Source organism: Electrophorus electricus, chromosome 26 (assembly GCF_013358815.1).
Source record: "Electrophorus electricus isolate fEleEle1 chromosome 26, fEleEle1.pri, whole genome shotgun sequence".
Classification (NCBI taxonomy): domain Eukaryota; kingdom Metazoa; phylum Chordata; class Actinopteri; order Gymnotiformes; family Gymnotidae; genus Electrophorus; species Electrophorus electricus.
The window spans coordinates 8,590,750-8,610,066 of record NC_049560.1 but is presented as its reverse complement, the minus strand read 5'-3'; the positions used below and the strand labels follow the sequence as shown (position 1 = coordinate 8,610,066).

The 19,317-nt window shown below is 47.5% G+C and overlaps 1 protein-coding gene across 8 annotated transcripts in view; it reads right to left on the bottom strand.

Moving 5' to 3' along the window:
- mcf2l2 (MCF.2 cell line derived transforming sequence-like 2) overlaps nucleotides 1–19,290 on the bottom strand; it is a 60,349-nt gene extending 41,059 nt beyond the window's left edge. For 5 of the 8 annotated variants that reach the window (XM_026996269.2, XM_026996293.2, XM_026996317.2 and 2 more), the window contains exons 1-6: nucleotides 19,196–19,290; nucleotides 6,912–6,995; nucleotides 4,571–4,685; nucleotides 4,193–4,283; nucleotides 1,780–1,899; nucleotides 1,018–1,134 (exon numbers count right to left, since the gene is read on the bottom strand). In XM_026996269.2, the coding sequence (XP_026852070.2) occupies nucleotides 1,018–1,134; nucleotides 1,780–1,899; nucleotides 4,193–4,283; nucleotides 4,571–4,685; nucleotides 6,912–6,995; nucleotides 19,196–19,274 (606 nt within the window). In that variant the 5' untranslated portion in view covers nucleotides 19,275–19,290. Of the gene's footprint in view, nucleotides 1–1,017; nucleotides 1,135–1,779; nucleotides 1,900–4,192; nucleotides 4,284–4,570; nucleotides 4,686–6,911; nucleotides 6,996–9,055; nucleotides 9,404–14,111; nucleotides 14,285–19,195 lie in introns of those variants that run through there. The other 3 variants (XM_026996276.2, XM_026996286.2, XM_026996281.2) reach the window with 3 other exon arrangements.
- Nucleotides 19,291–19,317: the final 27 nt, after the last annotated feature.

Sequence of the window (19,317 nt, the reverse complement as noted above, 5' to 3'; positions counted from 1 at the left end):
CATAATGACATAGTACTGTCACAATGACACGGTACTGTCATGACACAGCACTTCCATAATGACATAGTACTGTCACAATGACACGGTACTGTCATGACATAGTACTGCCATAACCACATAGTACTGTCACAACGACATAGTACTGTAACATAGTACTGATATTGTCATAAAGACATAGCACTGCCATAATGACATAGTATTGTTATAATGACACAGTACTCTCATAATAACAGTATTGTCATTGTTTAGCAGTGACTGACTCAGTATGCATCAGTATGCGTAAATGCATTAACTGATTCACTATGCAGTGGCTGACTCAATTACTGACTCACTGTAACTCTGACACACTGTGCAGTGACTGATTCACTGAGACTATGACTCAATGTGACTGACTCACTGTGACTCTGACTCACTGTGCAGTGACTGACTCACTGTGATTCTGACTCTGTACAGTGACTGACTCACTGTGACTGACTCTCTGTGCAGTGACTGACTCACTGTGACTGACTCTGTGACTCTGACTCTCTGTGCAGTGACTGACTGTGACTGACTCTCTGTGCAGTGACTGACTCATTAAGACTAACTCTCTGTGACTGACTCTCTATGCAGTGACTGACTCACTGTGACTGGCTCTCTGTGACTGACTCTGTGCAGTGACTGACTTACTCTGACTCTCTGTGCAGTGACTGACTCTGACTCTGACTCTCTGTGCAGCGACTGACTTACTCTGACTCTCTGTGCAGCGACTGACTCACTGTGACTGACTCTCTGTGCAGTGACTGACTCACTGTGACTGACTCTCTGTGCAGTGACTGACTCTGTGACTCTGACTCTCTGTGCAGTGACTGACTCTGTGACTCTGACTCTCTGTGCAGTGACTGACTCTGTGACTCTGACTCTCTGTGCAGTGACTGACTCTGTGACTCTGACTCTCTGTGCAGTGACTGACTCTGACATTCTGACTCTCTGTGCAGTGACTGACTCTGACTCTGACTCTCTGTGCAGTGACTGACTCACTGTGCGGTGGTGGAGCCACTGGCTGTGACAGTACTGCAGACTGCCTCCCAGCTCACAGGTCAGCTGTCCTTTGTCCACATAACCATGTAGATCTGACAGGGAATTTAGCATTACAATCTGAAAGACAAACAGAAGCAGAATTCTTGAATTCTCCAGAATTTTCATCAATCCAAAGAGGTTTGATAAAAGAGAAATAACAACAAACAATATCAACCTACTTCTTTTCTGTTCATTTATTGTGATACATTTATTGCTCAAATGCTGTAAATGAAGTCCTTGGTCTTGAAAGCTGTCATCGTTCTCACACCAGCAGTGTGTGCTATAACCACCTGAACATCTGGCTACTGACTACATAACTAACAAAAGTAGAATTCAAGAATACTTTGCTAAGGTGTTGTTTCATCAATCTCACTCTAAACCTTCAATATTGAGGACCCATATACACCACCCACCCACCCACACACACACACACACACACACAAACTCCTCTGCAAGAAAGCAAGAACAGTTCTCATCACTACTAACATCTATGTACAGAAGTGATTAAAAAGGTGGTGTTGATAAAGGATATTGAACCCCATGGCCTTGCAATATACATGATACAAGTGGCAGCACAGGGAGAGAGAGAGAGAGAGAGAGAGAGAGAGAGAGAGAGAGAGAGAGAGAGAGAGAGAGAGAGAGAGAGAGAGAGAGAGGCAGCACAGTGTGCTGTTGGAATGTGCTTTATATGCCCAGGTGAGAGAAAGAGTTTCTGGCGCTTACCGGTACCTTCATTTTGAAGTCCTCCCGGTGTAACCGGATTCCGATGTCAGCAATCGCCCGTTGGAAGAACCGTGAGGGTCTGAGCACCAGCACTAGCTGCAGGTTAGCTGGGAACGCCCCCTGTTGGCAGGAGATCAAACTACACTTAAAAAAATATCAAAGCAAACTAGGCTTTTTTCTGTCATGTCATATAAGCTCTGATTTGTTTTCTCAAATCACCAGTACAGCAGCTGCACCGAGAGGTTTAAGCTACTGAATTTCTGCTTAATTGAGGTGTGTTTAAACCATAACCCTGTCAACTCCACCTTGCGTTTTGACCCTGCCCTTTCGACCCTTGTATTATTCATTTTGGGGACATTGATCTGCAGCTACTCTCCCAGTGTTACCTATTCTGTTCCCAGAGCAACAGGTGCTGAATAGCACTGCAAAATTAAACTGTTTCAGCAGTTGTCTTTAGGAATTTAAAATTGTAGTACATTTTAATACGGTAAAGTACAAGTTTTGTAGTCAGACAAACAATTGACTATGCGTGTTTGAAACTGGGACTTTCATGATCTTAAATTTAACTCTGGCTGGAAAACTGTACTCAAAGTATTTTGGTGTGAAATTTGCAAACCGATGCAGTTTCTGCACCTTCAATCATTTTTTGGGCTTTTTGGATTCAAGAGTCCCTGTCCTATAACACACCTGTCATCTGTGGCCACGCCCCCAGCGTTCCATGCCCCCTGGAGACTGAACACCTGTATGTTATCATATGCCCATTATTTCTATGTATAGTCTATGTATGGTGTGTGCTTTGTGCCTTCACACCATTTTATGACCATTTTATCTAAGTCAGTGTAAAATCTCTTGATGTTTGGTAATTCTCTTCTAATTAACGTCGCCTATGCAACTGTGTCTCTTTTTTCTGTTCCTGTTTAACCTTTAATGGTCATTTTTTCTGCTTCTGCCACATGCACATTCCATCGTTACGCACTAAACATCAGGCCATAGTAGGGTTAACACTAGAAGAACAGTGAGCTTCTGGTTTCACAATATGTAGTTGTCCTTCTGTCCTGTAAGTTCCTGGATCCTGGTCCAGGATTTCATGGCTTTTTGTGAACTCTACTAGACAGTGGTGTTGGTATGGTGAACTCTAGGAGATGATGGTGTTGGTTTGGTGAACGCTAGGACATGGTGGTGTTGGTTTGGTGAACGCTAGGACATGGTGGTGTTGGTTTGGTGAACGCTAGGAGATGATGGTGTTGGTTTGGTGAACGCTAGGAGATGATGGTGTTGGTTTGGTGAACGCTAGGACATGGTGGTGTTGGTTTGGTGAACGCTAGGACATGGTGGTGTTGGTTTGGTGAACTCTAGGAGATGATGGTGTTGGTTTGGTGAACGCTAGGAGATGATGGTGTTGGTTTGGTGAACGCTAGGACATGGTGGTGTTGGTTTGGTGAACGCTAGGAGATGGTGGTGTTGGTTTGGTGAACGCTAGGAGATGGTGGTGTTGGTTTGGTGAACGCTAGGAGATGGTGGTGTTGGTTTGGTGAACTCTAGGAGATGGTGGTGTTGGTTTGGTGAACGCTAGGAAATGATGGTGTTGGTTTGGTGAACGCAAGGAGATGATGGTGTTGGTTTTATGAACGCTAGGAGATGATGGTGTTGGTTTGGTGAACGCTAGGAGATGATGGTGTTGGTTTTATGAACGCTAAGAGATGATGGTGTTGGTTTGGTGAACGCTAGGACATGGTGGTGTTGGTTTGGTGAACTCTAGGAGATGATGGTGTTGGTTTGGTGAACGCTAGGAGATGATGGTGTTGGTTTGGTGAACGCTAGGACATGGTGGTGTTGGTTTGGTGAACGCTAGGAGATGGTGGTGTTGGTTTGGTGAACGCTAGGAGATGGTGGTGTTGGTTTGGTGAATGCAAGGAGATGATGGTGTTGGTTTTATGAATGCTAGGAGATGATGGTGTTGGTTTGGTGAACGCTAGGAGATGATGGTGTTGGTTTTATGAACGCTAAGAGATGATGGTGTTGGTTTGGTGAACGCTAGGACATGGTGGTGTTGGTTTGGTGAACGCTAGGAGATGATGGTGTTGGTTTGGTGAACTCTAGGAGATGATGTTGGTTTGGTGAACGCTAGGAGATGATGGTGTTGGTTTGGTGAACTCTAGGAGATGATGGTGTTGGTTTGGTGAACGCTAGGAGATGATGGTGTTGGTTTGGTGAACTCTAGGAGATGATGGTGTTGGTTTGGTGAACGCTAGGAGATGATGGTGTTGGTTTGGTGAACGCTAGGACATGGTGGTGTTGGTTTGGTGAACGCTAGGAGATGATGGTGTTGGTTTGGTGAACTCTAGGAGATGATGATGTTGGTTTGGTGAACGTTAGGACATGGTGGTGTTGGTGAAAAGCTGTGTGTACACACTGCTATCCGAGCCAGAGAGGCTTTGACTGAGCTCCATTTGTCCCGCCTGCGGTCGATGATGATTATGAAGCCGATGCTGGCCGCATCCAAACTGGAGAGAGAGAGAACAGGATAAAAACATCTAAACTGGAGAGAGAGAAAACAGGATAAACACATTCAAAGGCAGGACTGCCATAGACACATAAATAAGAGTTAACAGAAAGTGTTTGAAATTGTAAATCACTTCCTTGCGGGTGGGACAGTAACATATTTCGAACAAATGCAAACACCTCCGAAGGTTTCATATCCCAGACCATTCACTGATTATTTATTAGGAATCGCCACAATCTGAAACCACATGACAGCATGCACCAGAGGAAACACGAGGCACGGCAGCACCTGGGTATGCTGGTCAGATACGTGACTACGTTAACGAAGTCCTCGTCAGGCAGCTCGTTAAAGCCTGAGTATTCTGGAAAGGTGATGATGGGTGCGCCATCTCTGCCTCGTCCTCCTGCACATATTACACCAGCACACTCGTGAGACCCTCATATGCACTGTCATTCATAACATCATTTCATAACATCATTCATGTGAGCATAACATCATTCATGTGTGTCCCTTTTGTGAACAGAAAACTGCTGTATTGCATCACAGGAATGAGGAAACGTGAGAAGGTTTTGTAAGAGGAAACCGATTCTCCCCGTGACGTGCTGGGATATGAAGTCTCTGCAGTCTGCACTGACGACAATCACTGTAAGCGTTGTTGCATTATTGTAACCACAAGGGGGAAGAAATGAGCCAAGTTTCCTGTCCTAAGGAATAGAAACTTGAAGTCTGGATACTTGTGATTATGACAACACACCATTTGACTACCATGTAACTGCACAGTGAATGACTTACAGGAATATGAATCACCATGACGTTAGCATGCCGTGACCCTCACGGACCCCCTGTACACGGACGGTGCCGTGACCCTCACGGACCCCCTGTACATGGACTGTGGCGTGGTCCTCACAGACCACATGACCTGTCCATATGAATACTAGCTGTTCTTCTTTTAGCAGAGATCTCACACTCGTCAGCCTTATTGACTCTCCCGGACGGGCTTCTGGGGAAAACAGCCTTGGTCTGCACTCTGTTTTGAACTCACGATGCCAGCACATTGACGCTAGATGGAAAGTGATGGTTTCTTGGAGAATTCAGTTTTAAATATCCTGAACAAATGGCTCTATGTCTAATCAGTGGTGCTCTGTGTCATCACCATCTGTCTGCCTGAGTCTCTCTCTCTCTCTTTCACTCTCTCTCCCTTTTCGCATACACAACCTAATGGCTCCACAACTCTTATTCACGGCAGCATGATATCACCAGTGATACGGAAAAGTACAGAGGCCTCTCGACATGACCGGCACGCGCAGACCGACGCGCAGGTCACATGGTGCTCACAGGACCAAAGCGGAACACGAAAAGTTCAGAAAGGCTTGTCGACTGCTGTATCGCACGCTTGCGCAAAGCCGACCGGTGTCCTTGACTCACTTCTTCCAACCTACTGTCATCTGAAACAGGACGTTTGCAATGAGAAAGGCTGAATTGAACTGAGGTACGGCAAGAAATAGAAGTCTAAGGAAAAGGGCAAGAGGAAGTGAGTCAACAGGAAGCTAGCTCCATCCCCCATTTCAGCTCCACTCCCTGCTGGAACGTGCAGGGAGGGGTGTGGTGGGGACCACCAGGCCCCAGGTGGGGTGGCATGGGTGGAGAGGAACCGCAGAACCCCCCCGAGTCCGAGGCAAGTCTGGGCCCGGGGTCCCACCCACTGACATCAACCCCTGGTACTCATCTCTAAGGGGTGACATCCTGTGTCGTATGCTCACTTCACTGTACCACAGCCAACCCTGGAGAGGCAGCTGAGGGTTTTTTTTACATCATTTTAGGATCTAAAGAGGTCCTCACTTACACAGACACTCTGTATGTCAGAACAACACCGATCTGTCTGCGCTGCAGCCATCATAATGCGCCACTTTATCTTGACAGCGTGAGAGAAAGACAGCACTGTTTATATCAGTAGGCCCAAGATCCCAGTCTCTCTCTCTCCATCTCTCTCTCTCTCCATCTCTCTCTCTCTCCATCTCTCTCTCTTCGCACCTGGTCACATGGTCCGACACTGAATATGTAACACTGCCATGTTCTTTCGCAATTTGTCCATTTCCATCATGCATTGCAAAAATATTAGCAACCACAGTCGCTACGGTTACATGATGCTAAATCATTTTTATGCTGGAAAACTCCCATTTTGAGTAAGATGGAGGTGTGGCATTCTCAGAGCAGACCCAGCAGTAAGGGTCGCGTTCCAAGACTTTCTCAGGAAATGTAATGTCAGTCTTTTAACCCACCAATACCATGAGCACGAGTTCAGCTACGGGGCGGTTGAGGAGGGCAGTGCATCGCGTTAACAACTGAGAGAGAGAAGCTCATATACTCTGTTTTCTTTTTTCTGGTTGTTCTACGAATTTTGTGTATTTTTATTCAATATTTGGTCAAACTTCCATATTGAGTTGTGCGATTTGACTTCCGGACGTATATACATGAAAGTTGTACTGAATGAGTGACTCAGTTGTATAGGAGAGAAATCAATCTCTCCGAGAAGAAGGTTCCAACAGCCAATAACAGCTAGCATGTGCCATCACGTGCCATCCTGTGGCACCTTGGCTGGGACGTTCCAGCAGCGGGAGAAGACTCTGACCTGAGAGCAGGGCGAACTGCTTGTGAAGTTGTTCGATAATGTCCACAGCCAGCAGTGGCCTGATGTCCTGCTGCATAATCTCATCTGTGGAAGAGAGAGAGGAAATGAGAAACAAATAGAAAGGAGAGAAAAATGCCAAGACCGTCAGATATCAACGAAACATGGTCGCTTCTCTCCCTGACAGAATTCCCTCAGGCAGTGCAGTCGGCAAGCGTGCGGGTGCTGTGGAGAAGCAGGAGGTGAAGCTGGAGAGAGCTGCTCTGACCCTCTCAGCACCGAGCTCCTCCTTCAGGACAGATCCTGGTCTGGGAAGGGAGTCAACTCTTTACACCGTGCTGCATAACGAGGAGGTCTGGGGCACATGGAAGTACAGTAAAACGAACCCTCCTCTAAGCTCTGCTACAAAGGGCTCCGTTATGATCCTAAAGCCATCGCCTCAAATTGGAAACACCCGTCAGACGGCTTTGATCCACACTGCCGTGTTACAAGATAAAAGTCAGTCCAGAAAACTACACTGTGACAGACTTCTGCTAATGATCAAGAAAAGCTGCTATTTACACACACACACACCCACGCACACACACATACCCACCCACACACACCCACCCACACACACACCCTCATGCATCAAATGGAAAGAAAATGTGAGGCAGGAGCATGCGAGTTGTAGATGGTATCTGCTCCAGGGTCATAGCCACTGACCCACAAGGAGCTCACAATAGGCATTGGTGTAGAGGAAGGTGGGCGGGGTCGGTGTAGAGGAAGGTGGGCGGGGTCGGAGTAGAGGAAGGTGGGCGGGGTCGGTGTAGAGGAAGGTGGGCGGGGTCGGTGTAGATGAAAGGTGGACGGGGTCGGTGTAGATGAAAGGTGGTTGCTCTACCCACTACACATAGCCCTCTCCCCACTGAGACAGACCCCAGCAGGCCTTCACCTTAGATTCAGCAGGACAGGAGCACACACACGTGTGGGTCGCCATGGTCCCCACCTCCCAGAGTAACTGTAAGATTTGTGTTATTGCACTACTTGCATATTTTTCTGGTGCTGAAGAATTCAAGCTTGTCATTCATAATTCTGGCAACATTTTAGATGCTGCTTCACTCAAGGCTAATAATAATAATAACAATAATAATGACCATCATAACTAAGGTGCTATATTTTGCTTACAGACTAGTCATGTTTTCTAACCTGTATCAGGTATGATTTTCTAGGTATTCAGTGCACACACGCACAGACACGCACACACACAGAGAGAGAGAGAGAGAGAGAGAGAGAGAGAGAGAGAGAGAGAGAGAGAGAGAGAGACAGAGAGAGAGAGAGAGAGAGAGAGAGAGAGAGAGAGAGACTTGGTGCCGCTATTCCCAGGGAGCTGTTTAGGAAGCTGCCCCAGGCTGTAGATAGTAAAGTCCAGTGCATGCAACTTGCAAACTTGGTGGAGGGACTGGTGGCCTGGTGGAGCACCCACACTGCAGTTCACTGCACACACCCCATCTGCCCCGCCCACTGTAGCCAAGGACAGGAACCTTCTGACAGTCATACGGCCCCTCAGTTCCACCGGCTTCTAACACCAGCAGCTGGGGGCGACCAAGAGAAGGAGCTTTTGTTTCTCTGCATGGTGTCATAGGCGAAAGAGCCGAACTTGGCGATTACAACGACGAATGACCTACAGATTGCATGCACACACTTCTGTCAGGGCATTTACGTCTGACCATATAACCCAGTTATGAAACGGTGCATGTACACACACACACACACACACACACACACACACACACACTTCTGTCAGGGAGTATACAGCGTCTGATCATATAACCCAGTTATGAAACATGCAGCTCACCTCCCACTCGAAGCTACAGAACAATTGAGGCGCTTTGTCCCCTAGATGTTCACTGTAATCGGGCAACAGCTTCAGTGCAGAACTCCAGCTACACCAGCTCCTTTACCTCCACCAGCCCCACCAACTACGCCAGCTCTACCAGCTACCCAAGCTGAGCCAGCTACACCAGCTCCTTCAGCTCCGCCGAACTACACCAGCTCTGCCAACTCCACCAGCTCCTCTCAGCTCCTCTGTCACCCTGCTGGAGGGAGGGTGTCTGAAGCACCGGCACTCAGCTCAGCCCCACAGACCGGCGCGGCATTTGTCTTACCCATCACTGGCTTGGTGCGCCTGATCATGGTGACCAGAGGAGAGTAGACAGCAACGCAGAAGAACATCAGCTCCCGGCAGTGCTAAGGGCTCGGGGCGCCACACCACCAATTTCATTCCTCACTCTGTCTTCTTCTGTTTCTCCCTCTTTCCCTCTCACTCTCCCCCTCTTTCTTTCTCCCACTCTGTCTGTCTGTTTTTCTTCTCTCTCTCTCTCTCTCGCTGGTAGAGACAGCAGCTGCACCAGAGCGCTGGCAGAAGACGCATATTTGTGGCTTCGCTCACTTTTTCCAGCTCCGGCGTGTTTCCCTGCACTGGCGAGACTGAGGCTCTTTGGGGGCCGTGCCACGAGGCCGCCGGGGCCGACCAATCAGCGGGGCCGGAGGGGAGAAAGATTCGCCCACCGGCCCCGTCCCGGCTGGAGAAGACTGGAGGGCGGAAGGTTCAAAACAAACAGCATGACAGCACAGAGTGTGTGTGTGTGTGTGTGTGTGTGTGTGTGTGTGTGTGTGTGTGTGTGTGTGTGTGTGTGTGTGTGTGTTTGTGCGCGGAGATGGGGGGGGGGGTATCTGCTTTTTCTAGAAGAGGGAGGAAATCCCAGCTGGACATGGTGGATGAGAGCGAGGGGCCGGCTCTGCCCTGGGGTCTGTCTGGAGCTGGGGCCCTCAGGGGACTTTGGCCTCTGTCTGGGGTTCCAGCACCTATACCCGTTTCCTGAAACACAGTCCAGCCAAGCTGAGGGACTGTCCAGGGGACACAGCAGCCTTCCTTCCTGTGTACACTAGGACTGTGGAATACTGTCTCACTCCACACATCAGACAGACAGGACTCACTGGCTGTTTTATACGCTGGGTCAGGTGGCAGCGATCTGTCCTCCGCCAGGGTGCCACCCAGACGTCTCTCCTCTGCACCCGCCACACTGCCGTACACCCCCGAGCTACAGACGCCCCCCACCGTCCGGCCCAACAATGCCTGCGTCTGTCTGCCTGTTACGCAACGCCCAATCAAGGCAAAAGGGCAAGGACTGTGATTGCTTTGTCCTTCACTTGAACTTCAAGCCTGCTGGAGTCAAGAGAAGGGCGGTCAGCAGGACACGGTCAAGTCCTGCACTCACGCTCCTTTTATTCAGACGGCCCCGTGCCGAGAAACGACGCTCAGGATACGACGTTCGGCTCTCCGGGGGAAAAACGCATATTTAAAATAGCTCCGGGAGGAAGGAACTTGCTAATGAGCCACTTGATGGGAAGCAAACCCTACCGCGGCGTGGGCGGCGCTTCGCTTCCGCCCGAGAGCACCCACTATGGACATGTGCCTCCGGACGAGGGAAAGGAGCCGGGCAGGCCTGATCGTCTCATGATGCCCGACCCGTGTGATGCCCGCATGGGGACGTGTTCTGGTTTCCCCTTTCCCACAATGCCAAGCATTTGATTTCATGCGATTTCTTACACAGTAGTGCCAGGGGTATGGATCTGACATCGTGGTAACATTGCAAGCACACCCAGCCTGACCCCAGATGCAATTATGTAACAGCGTTAACGCCTACGACCTGTTTACAGTCAAGACAAATGAGCAAGCTGGAGATCGGTTCAACATCCTGGATGGCTTGTGTGGAGTCTGAAGCGCTTATCTACCATACATGCTTTTACATTTTCCTCAAAACTAACACGTTTTGATCTGTCCAACATTAAACGTTTTAATAAACTACTACAGATTGTGATGTCGTCTACGTTGTAGGCGGTTCTACACCCCCGACCTTCAGTGCACCAAAACAAAGTGCAAAGGAACAGATTGTCGTCGTGCCGACTGCAATCTTCAGACTGTGTTCAGTGACCCTGAAAGTATTAGAGATGAACTCATTCCCATTTTGACATGCGCGTCTGTTTTAATGTGCATGTCTGCTCTGACATGCCACAGGAAGTCTGCAGAGGACAATTTGATGATTTCCATGTTAGCACAGTCACTGAAAATAAAAGTGTGGAAGTCAAAGCGTTGTGACATTAATGATGTGATATTTATCATGGTTGGAAGTACTGAGAAACTGGGACCTTTGCCGAAAAACCAAACCAGTGCTGGGAATCGAGCAGAAACCATCCTGCTGTCCCAAAGGAGCAATAATGTATACTGGGAGGAGGGACACAACTCAGCCCCGCCCTGCCTCACTTACTCCAACCCCCCTGCTACACAACCCCTGCTACACACCCCCACACATCCCATCACACACTGTCATTTCTTGTAAAAGAGCCCAGGACTAGACAAATGGGAACAGAAACCTGTAAAAAGCCACCCCTTTTTAGAAGTGTGTTTTTGTTTTTTTGTTTTTAAACATCCCTTTCAGAAAAATACTTCCTGGAAAGTCTGTTTTCCTGGAAAACTGTTGTTTACATATGTGGAACCACCTGCGAGCCTGGAATGATCAGAGGTTTGCCCACATCCACGTCATCCACAGTGCTATGGAGAGTAGGGTTTCCTCTCCACTCGGAGACGCATGCTTCACGTCCTCTGCATGCTAAATCCTCCGGGACGAGGCTTTGACCCTGAATGACAACAATAGCGGCATATCTCAGCCAGTATCGGGGTTATGACACGAGCGGTTTTCCTCTGCTGATCAACATCATATTGTACGAAACCTCCGGGTCTTGTCATCCGGAACAAGATTCTGGAAAACCCCCAGAGTACAAGCGGGCATGTTGAAGAGAAAAGATCTGAAATTGTGGTATTCAGTCTTTAAGTGAGCGATACATTTAAGACCAAGCGCATGTGTCTCTGGGGCCAGAGCCGCTGACCCACGGTGCACGCAGAGCTGACTCACATCACACAGGTGGCTTTGGTTATGCTGGGCTGTTTTCAGGGGCGTGTCTCACTGGACTGTCTCTGACATCTGAACATATGCTGTCCAGATATCACTCAGCATAGGGCTGATACTAAAAAGATTTGAGAAAAAATATATAAATTGAATATCATCAGGAAAACACCTACGCTGAGTGTTTATAATACACAAGGAATTATTTTTTAATGTTTTGGGGAACATCTCAGGCACACAGCCAAAAGAGTAGGCCCTACAGGCTGTGTGAGACATTCTTACAGGCACCTTCAGGCAAAGTGACACAGGGACTGAAGCAATCACTGGCTTCAGACTGCTCTGTTGAAATATCTTCTCAATAACATCAATTCCCGATAGACGCAAGAATCTCCAGGTCAACTAAGCAACACGAGAGAAAACAAACGTGTGATATTTCACATCATCTATCAGTCCAGTGATGTCAGCTGTGCAGAGAACCTAGTTGATGTAGGTTAAGACAAATGAACACAGGAGCCTTTGTAGACCCACACACTCTCTAATCTAAGCACAGTTATATGACATTAGACTCAGTGACCTTCTAAACCGCTTCTAGAAGAGCTAAAAACAGCCAAACTATGCACCGTCATGCCCACGTCTATGCAGTTTGAGGGTAACGTGAGCACTTCTCAAATTCAGACAGCGCAGTTCAGCATCCTGGCAGCAGAACGATGGTAGAAACAAGTGTGCAATTGCTGCTTCTTTGCTGGCGCTATTCCTGTGGTTCCTTCCATTCTTCAGCCGTGATGAGCACAGACACCTCTGCCTTGCCCAAACGCGATGTCATCACCCCAGGAAGCACACGGGCGTTCCAGCGCGCTGAAGAGAACTAAAGACCACCTGATGGCGCTCTCATCAAATCCACTAACCAACTGGGAAGACTTACAGACGTCCAAAAAAGACACTCCACAACTCCGGCAGACAAAGTAATGATGGTGAGAGGATGAGGAAGGGCGCTGATGAAGGCATCGTTCTCCTGGTGACGCACCCAGTCTCCTAACAGCACATGGACCAGGTGGGGCGGGGGTCCATAAAACAGAGAAGCACCACAGCACATATGCCCAGCCTCCATCTTCGTGTATGACTGTGAGTGTGTGTGTGCGCGCGTGTGTGTGTGTACGTGGACATGCATGCACATGTGTATGTGTGTGAGCAGCCTGCATCTTCTTGTGTGCATGCATGTGTGTGCGTGTGTGTACGTGTGAGTGCTTGCTGCTTAGACAGTCTATGTAAACAGTAGTGAGTTTATAAACAAAGTCACTGGACAGCAGAGTTAGATCAGAGTAGAGAGTGACACTCTCCTGCTCACCCAGGTGAGCATTCATCTCACACACACACACACACACACACACACACACACACACATTACATTATAGAACAATACATTATTACTGACAATAGTAATTTCTTTCTTTTTGACCTGTGCTTGCGTGTGTGTGTGTGTGTGTGTGTGTGTGTGTGTGTGCTCTCAGTTCCACATACGCAGCCATACAGCTTGGAGGAATACAAACTTATTCCTGATACTACAGTTTCAGTCTGATCAGCCTGGGCCCTTACAGGATGTTAAACAAGTCAACATTACCAACTTCTACAGGCGACAACCCACCACAACCATAACATACCATTAACACACCACAACCATAACACACCATTAACCCACAACAACCATAATACACCATTACCCCACAACAATAATAATACACCAATAACCCACCACAACCATAACACACCATTAACCCACAACCATAACACACCATTAACCCACAACAATAATACACCAATAATCCAACACAACCATAACACACCATTAACCCACAACAATAATACACCAATAATCCAACACAACCATAACACACCATTAACCCACCACAATAATACACCAATAACCACCACAACCATAACACACCATTAACCCACCACAATAATAATACACCAATAACCACCACAACCATAACACACCATTAATGCACAACAATATTAATACACCGATAACCCTTCACAGCTATAACACAACACTCTCACCACAGCCATCAAATAGTGTACCACAGACTGACTGTTTCTGTATCTCAAACATTATTAGACACACCGAACTTACTTACTACAATCACAAGACTCACCGTGACAGAGTCACGGACATAGAGAAGTCAAAAGCCCGTCGCCCCGCGGCAGAGCCGGGATTAAGAACATGCCCGTGACTGAAAGGAGCGCATCCTCTACTCACACATTATGGAGCCCATCGTGCAGAGCACCCTGGCAACAGCGTTGCCTCCTGATTCTTGAGCCCCTCTGCGACCTCTGCAGCTGTGTTTGTGCGCTTGGTCACGGGCTACAGCAAGGCGTGCACAGGGTCTGCGTCTCTCCGTGGGGCCGCGCAGCTAACTCACAAGGTTTACGCAAAAATATCTCCAACAATGGCAGAGAAACAGACAGCTTCCCCTTCCTCTCCCGCCCTCCAAGGCATTCACCAGCGCGCGCACACACACACACACACACACACACACACACACACACACGCACACACACATACACACACACACACAAGGGCTGTCACCCCTGCTTAGCCTCTCATGACATAAAGCATTATTATTAACCCAAGGACTCAACATGCTTTATAAATCCAATTATTGATTCAGGCTATTTCCAAGTGAACAGACTTAATATCAAAGAGGGGGTAAATACTCCCTGAATAGAAGTGGAAAAACAGCCCTACAGTGGCCTCATTGTAGTGCAACACAAAACATGAAAGGAGATTAAAGGTGAGCTCACATTCCTCTGCTGACCCAACATGAGCAGAGTGTCGCTGCTCTCCTGAAACATTCCTCAGTATGGAAAATCCTCGATGCTCGTAAACCCTGGAGCTGTTTTCCCTTTTTACCATTTCTGGAAAGAACATCAGGGCTGTGGCTCCATGCTAGACCCCAAAACACCCTCTGACTGTGAGCACAGACGTCCTCTCACAGCTGTGCATTATCAGACAAGCTGGAGCACAGCTGCGAAACCTCGTAGGCCTAAACCCGTACGCTCACCACATGCTCTATTACAACTATTTATTAGACATGTTGCAGGTGCAGCCTTAGATTGCAGTGCTTCTGCTGCAGTGCACGTTAGCCATCCATCAAAGGGTTATCAGAGGTCAGGTTCCTTCCACAGGGCAGCTGCCGGCTGGACACGTTTTGGTGGCGGACCACTCCCAACCATGTAGTGACTAACACGTGTGAAAAGTCCCACTGGCATGGTACTACCGTCAGAGTGACGTTGAGAACGGTCCGATACCGCAGGGCTAACACGGCTCCATGGCTAACAACCTGCAGATAAGTGGCTGCATCCAAAATGGGTGGGCTTGATACGTGGCCAGCGAATGCACGCGCAAGATGCTTGCTGCTAACAGACTGGGCGAAAGAAAAAACAGAACACTTGGAATTGATGTTTCTGTGAAGAATGTCAAGCTACAGAACGCACAAGGGAAATATTGGACCTCCAAACTGCAAAAAAAACCCAACAAACCCTCCTTTTAAGAGGAGCCAAGGATGCAGACAAAAGTGAAAATTTCAATAGAATGAAAATTTACAGTAGGAGCTTAAGATGCCAACTGAAAACAGACAAGGACGGATTCCTCCCGCATTTTTGCCCGGTCCGTCATGCAGCTGAAGGGGATGGAGCAGGGAAGGTGTCCACATGGACTAGGAACGTGCACATAGGAAGGCGGAGCTTCATAAATGCAGCATCCTGGTGTTTGGGCCAGTGTGTTTCCTCTGTCTCGTCCCACGTCTTCAGGTTTCCAATGGATATGACATATCTTTTCCTGTCGCAGTGTCTGCTCACTTACTGAACCTTCCTACTGGGAGTGAACCAGCATTCAATAGCTTGTAATGAAAAACCACAGCACATGTTATCAGGAACAACAACTCGTCTAAAAGTACTCGAAAGCTTCACCAAGCACCACTGATCACCTCAGAGCGTTCAGTTATTTATAAACCTTCAAAACATGGTATATTTGTAGACCACAGAAAGACATAAAAGACAAAGTTTATCAACTCTTTTTGGCAAGGCTGGACACCCTGTGGCCTATTAATGTATTAAAGGCTCAGGTCCGCGCTGCTGACAGCAATAGAAAACAGCGAAAGATGTCGTAACAGGCTGGAGCTGGCAGAGAATACTGACCCGCCCCAAACATACAGCCTGGTCACTCCAGGATCCGCCCAGATACAGCCAGAGCTGAAGTCACAGTCGTCTATACGAAAACATCTGCTTCAGAAAAGGACATGTTGCACTGCTGGATAATTAGCTGGCCCATGATAAGGAAGGAAGCCTTGATGTGCAGGTGGTGGTGGTGATTCATGACGTCATGATGTCTACAGTCATGATGTCTACAGTCATGATGTCTACAGTCATGACGTCTACAGTCATGACGTCTACAGTCATGACGTCATGCTGCCATGATGTCTACAGTCATGATGTCTACAATCATGTCTACAGTCATGACGTCTACAGTCATGATGTCATGCTGCCATGATGTCTACAGTCATGATGTCTACAATCATGTCTACAGTCATGACGTCTACAGTCATGACGTCATGCTGCCATGATGTCTACAGTCATGATGTCTACAATCATGTCTACAGTCATGACGTCTACAGTCATGATGTCGTGCTGCCATGATGTCTACAGTCATGATGTCTACAGTCATGATGTCTACAGTCATGACGTCTACAGTCATGACGTCATGCTGCCATGATGTCTACAGTCATGATGTCTACAATCATGTCTACAGTCATGACGTCTACAGTCATGACGTCATGCTGCCATGATGTCTACAGTCATGATGTCTACAATCATGTCTACAGTCATGACGTCTACAGTCATGATGTCATGCTGCCATGATGTCTACAGTCATGATGTCTACAATCATGTCTACAGTCATGACGTCTACAGTCATGATGTCGTGCTGCCATGATGTCTACAGTCATGATTTCTTCAGTCATGATGTCGTGCTGCCATGATGTCATGCTGCCATGATGTCTACAGTCATGACTTCTTCAGTCATGATGTCTACAGTCATGATGTCATGCTGCCATGATGTCTACAGTCATGACGTCTACAGTCATGATGTCGTGCTGCCATGATGTCTACAGTCATGATGTCTACAATCATGTCTACAGTCATGACGTCTACAGTCATGATGTCGTGCTGCCATGATGTCTACAGTCAGGTTCCTGAAGCTTGTGAATGCATCTCCATCATACAGGAACCGGGAACATTGCTGAAACCCTCCATGCAGAATATATCCTCTCACACAAATTTTCAGTGTGGGAATGTTGAAATCTCAGATGTGGGATGTAAAATTATAGCCATGCACCATGCATTTCTTTTTCATTTTTAAAGATAAATAAGCTTGATATTTAAATCTAGATTTAAAAAACAGGTTGTGTGTCATACTTCAGAAAAGGTGCATTTTAAACCAATCTTCTTTTTACTTTGTTCTACTTCTTATAACTGTGCTTTGACACTTTTTTGTATTTTATATTCATGCTGAGTTTTATAACCTCAAACAGTTTTAGACATATGTGCAATAACCCTACATTTTCCTGGGAAAATCAAATTTTTTCCTTCGGGTTATTCCTCTGTGGTTATCCCTGCACAAGCACCTACACCCAGTGGCCTGTCTGAGGTCATCTCCATGGAAATATTAGGTAGGAGTGCCTGAAAACCCACAATTTGAGTTATTTTACAGACTGAAAGCAGTGATGTTCAGCAGTGCTATTTTTATGCAGCAATGATTATTGTTAATACTGCAGAGGGCTAGCAGATGCAACCACATACTCCATGATACAGTCACAACCATGTACTCCATGTTATAGTTATAGTTATACTCTATTTCATAAGAAGGTCTTTTCACTTTCATTTTATTATTTAAAAAATCCCTAGTTTAGAGTCTACTCTCGCCAAAAGACAATAACTTGTCTAAAATTCCTTTCATCATGGGTCCTGAGCTTGTAAAACTGATGGGATAGCAGTGATAAGACAATCATAACAGTATTCCACATTACTTGAAATGTCTTGTTTTTTTATCTGACTTTAAATATTTATGAGCGTTTAGATATGAGTCATTAATCACTTAACTGTCCTCTAAAATTCAGTGGTGTGATGTCACCAGCGACCAATCAGAAAGCAGATCCAAGGAGTCATTCCCTTGCGAGGTTGAGCCGTAATGCCTGATTCAGTCTTGTGACTTTGATTTGACACCTTTTCCCGCTCATGGCATTTACAACAGCAGTAATAAAACCCCCTCCTGCATCCTGGGTGACACCTTTAAATAAAGGACATGACTGTCCATGTGACGTGTGGTGACGTGTGATGTGAGACGTGTAAATCCACGTGACGGTTTCATCGGGGGGGTTGGGGGGTTCCAGTTATTTCCTTATTTAACATTTTACATGGCATCGAGATGCTTAGGTTTGAGTCACGAACACAACGGCAACACAACAGCTAGTTCAGCCACTCAAGGGCAGTCATTAACACGGGTGAAAGGTCATGACCTAGCAGCCGTTTAGAGAGCCGCCTCCATCTTAGACCCTAACGAAGCAGGAACAGGGATTCCCTGACGAACTAACCGAGCGGGAAGGATTTGGACTCCGAAGCCTCCCTGCAAATCACGGTGGGTGTGCAGCCCCCGTGTTGGTTTCCACGGCAACGGGTGGCCCCTCCCCCAGACAGCTGCTGCAGCAACGGAGCATCTTGTAGGAGCCTCGCGGCACAAAAACTCGCCTCCCCTCCCCTGCCCCTGGTCCTCGCTCAACACACAATCAGGAAGGACCTGCACATTGTGTGTGTGACAGCACCGCACACAGGAACAGTAGACTTCCTTAAACAGGTCTTGATATGTCTCATTAATTAGTGATGTGTTATCTCGGAAGCAATTTGGGAATATCGGAAGAATCCGGTTCCTTGTGTACATTTCTTTGTCTTTATAAGCAAAACGCTGGAACACAAGCTGATGGGGACTAAGCAGCGTGATGCATGAACCAGTCAGTCTCCTTATTCCTACTGTTCTGCATTTAGCTAAACTGCAACACAAGCATCACCGTATCACAGTGAGTACAGAGCATCTGTACGATCTGAAAGCGGCCACTTGGTGAACCGCCTTTAGGCAGGTCCTGAGTGATGGCGCTCGACTGCTGTTCAGCATCTCAGCATCCGTGCCCAGCCCTTCCTCCTCAACACGCCCTCCAGACACTCTCATGTCAACCCCACACATCCCTACCCTCACAGCCCGAATGCAGAAGCCACAAAGGTGCGAGCACTCACCGACGTTGGTGATCACACAGCCCACTCGCTCCTGGAGCTCTTGAACGGACATCTCTTCTTCCTGCATCCAGCAGAGCATCTCAGTCTTGCTGTTCTCCCTCTCCTCTCTCCCTCTCGACTGC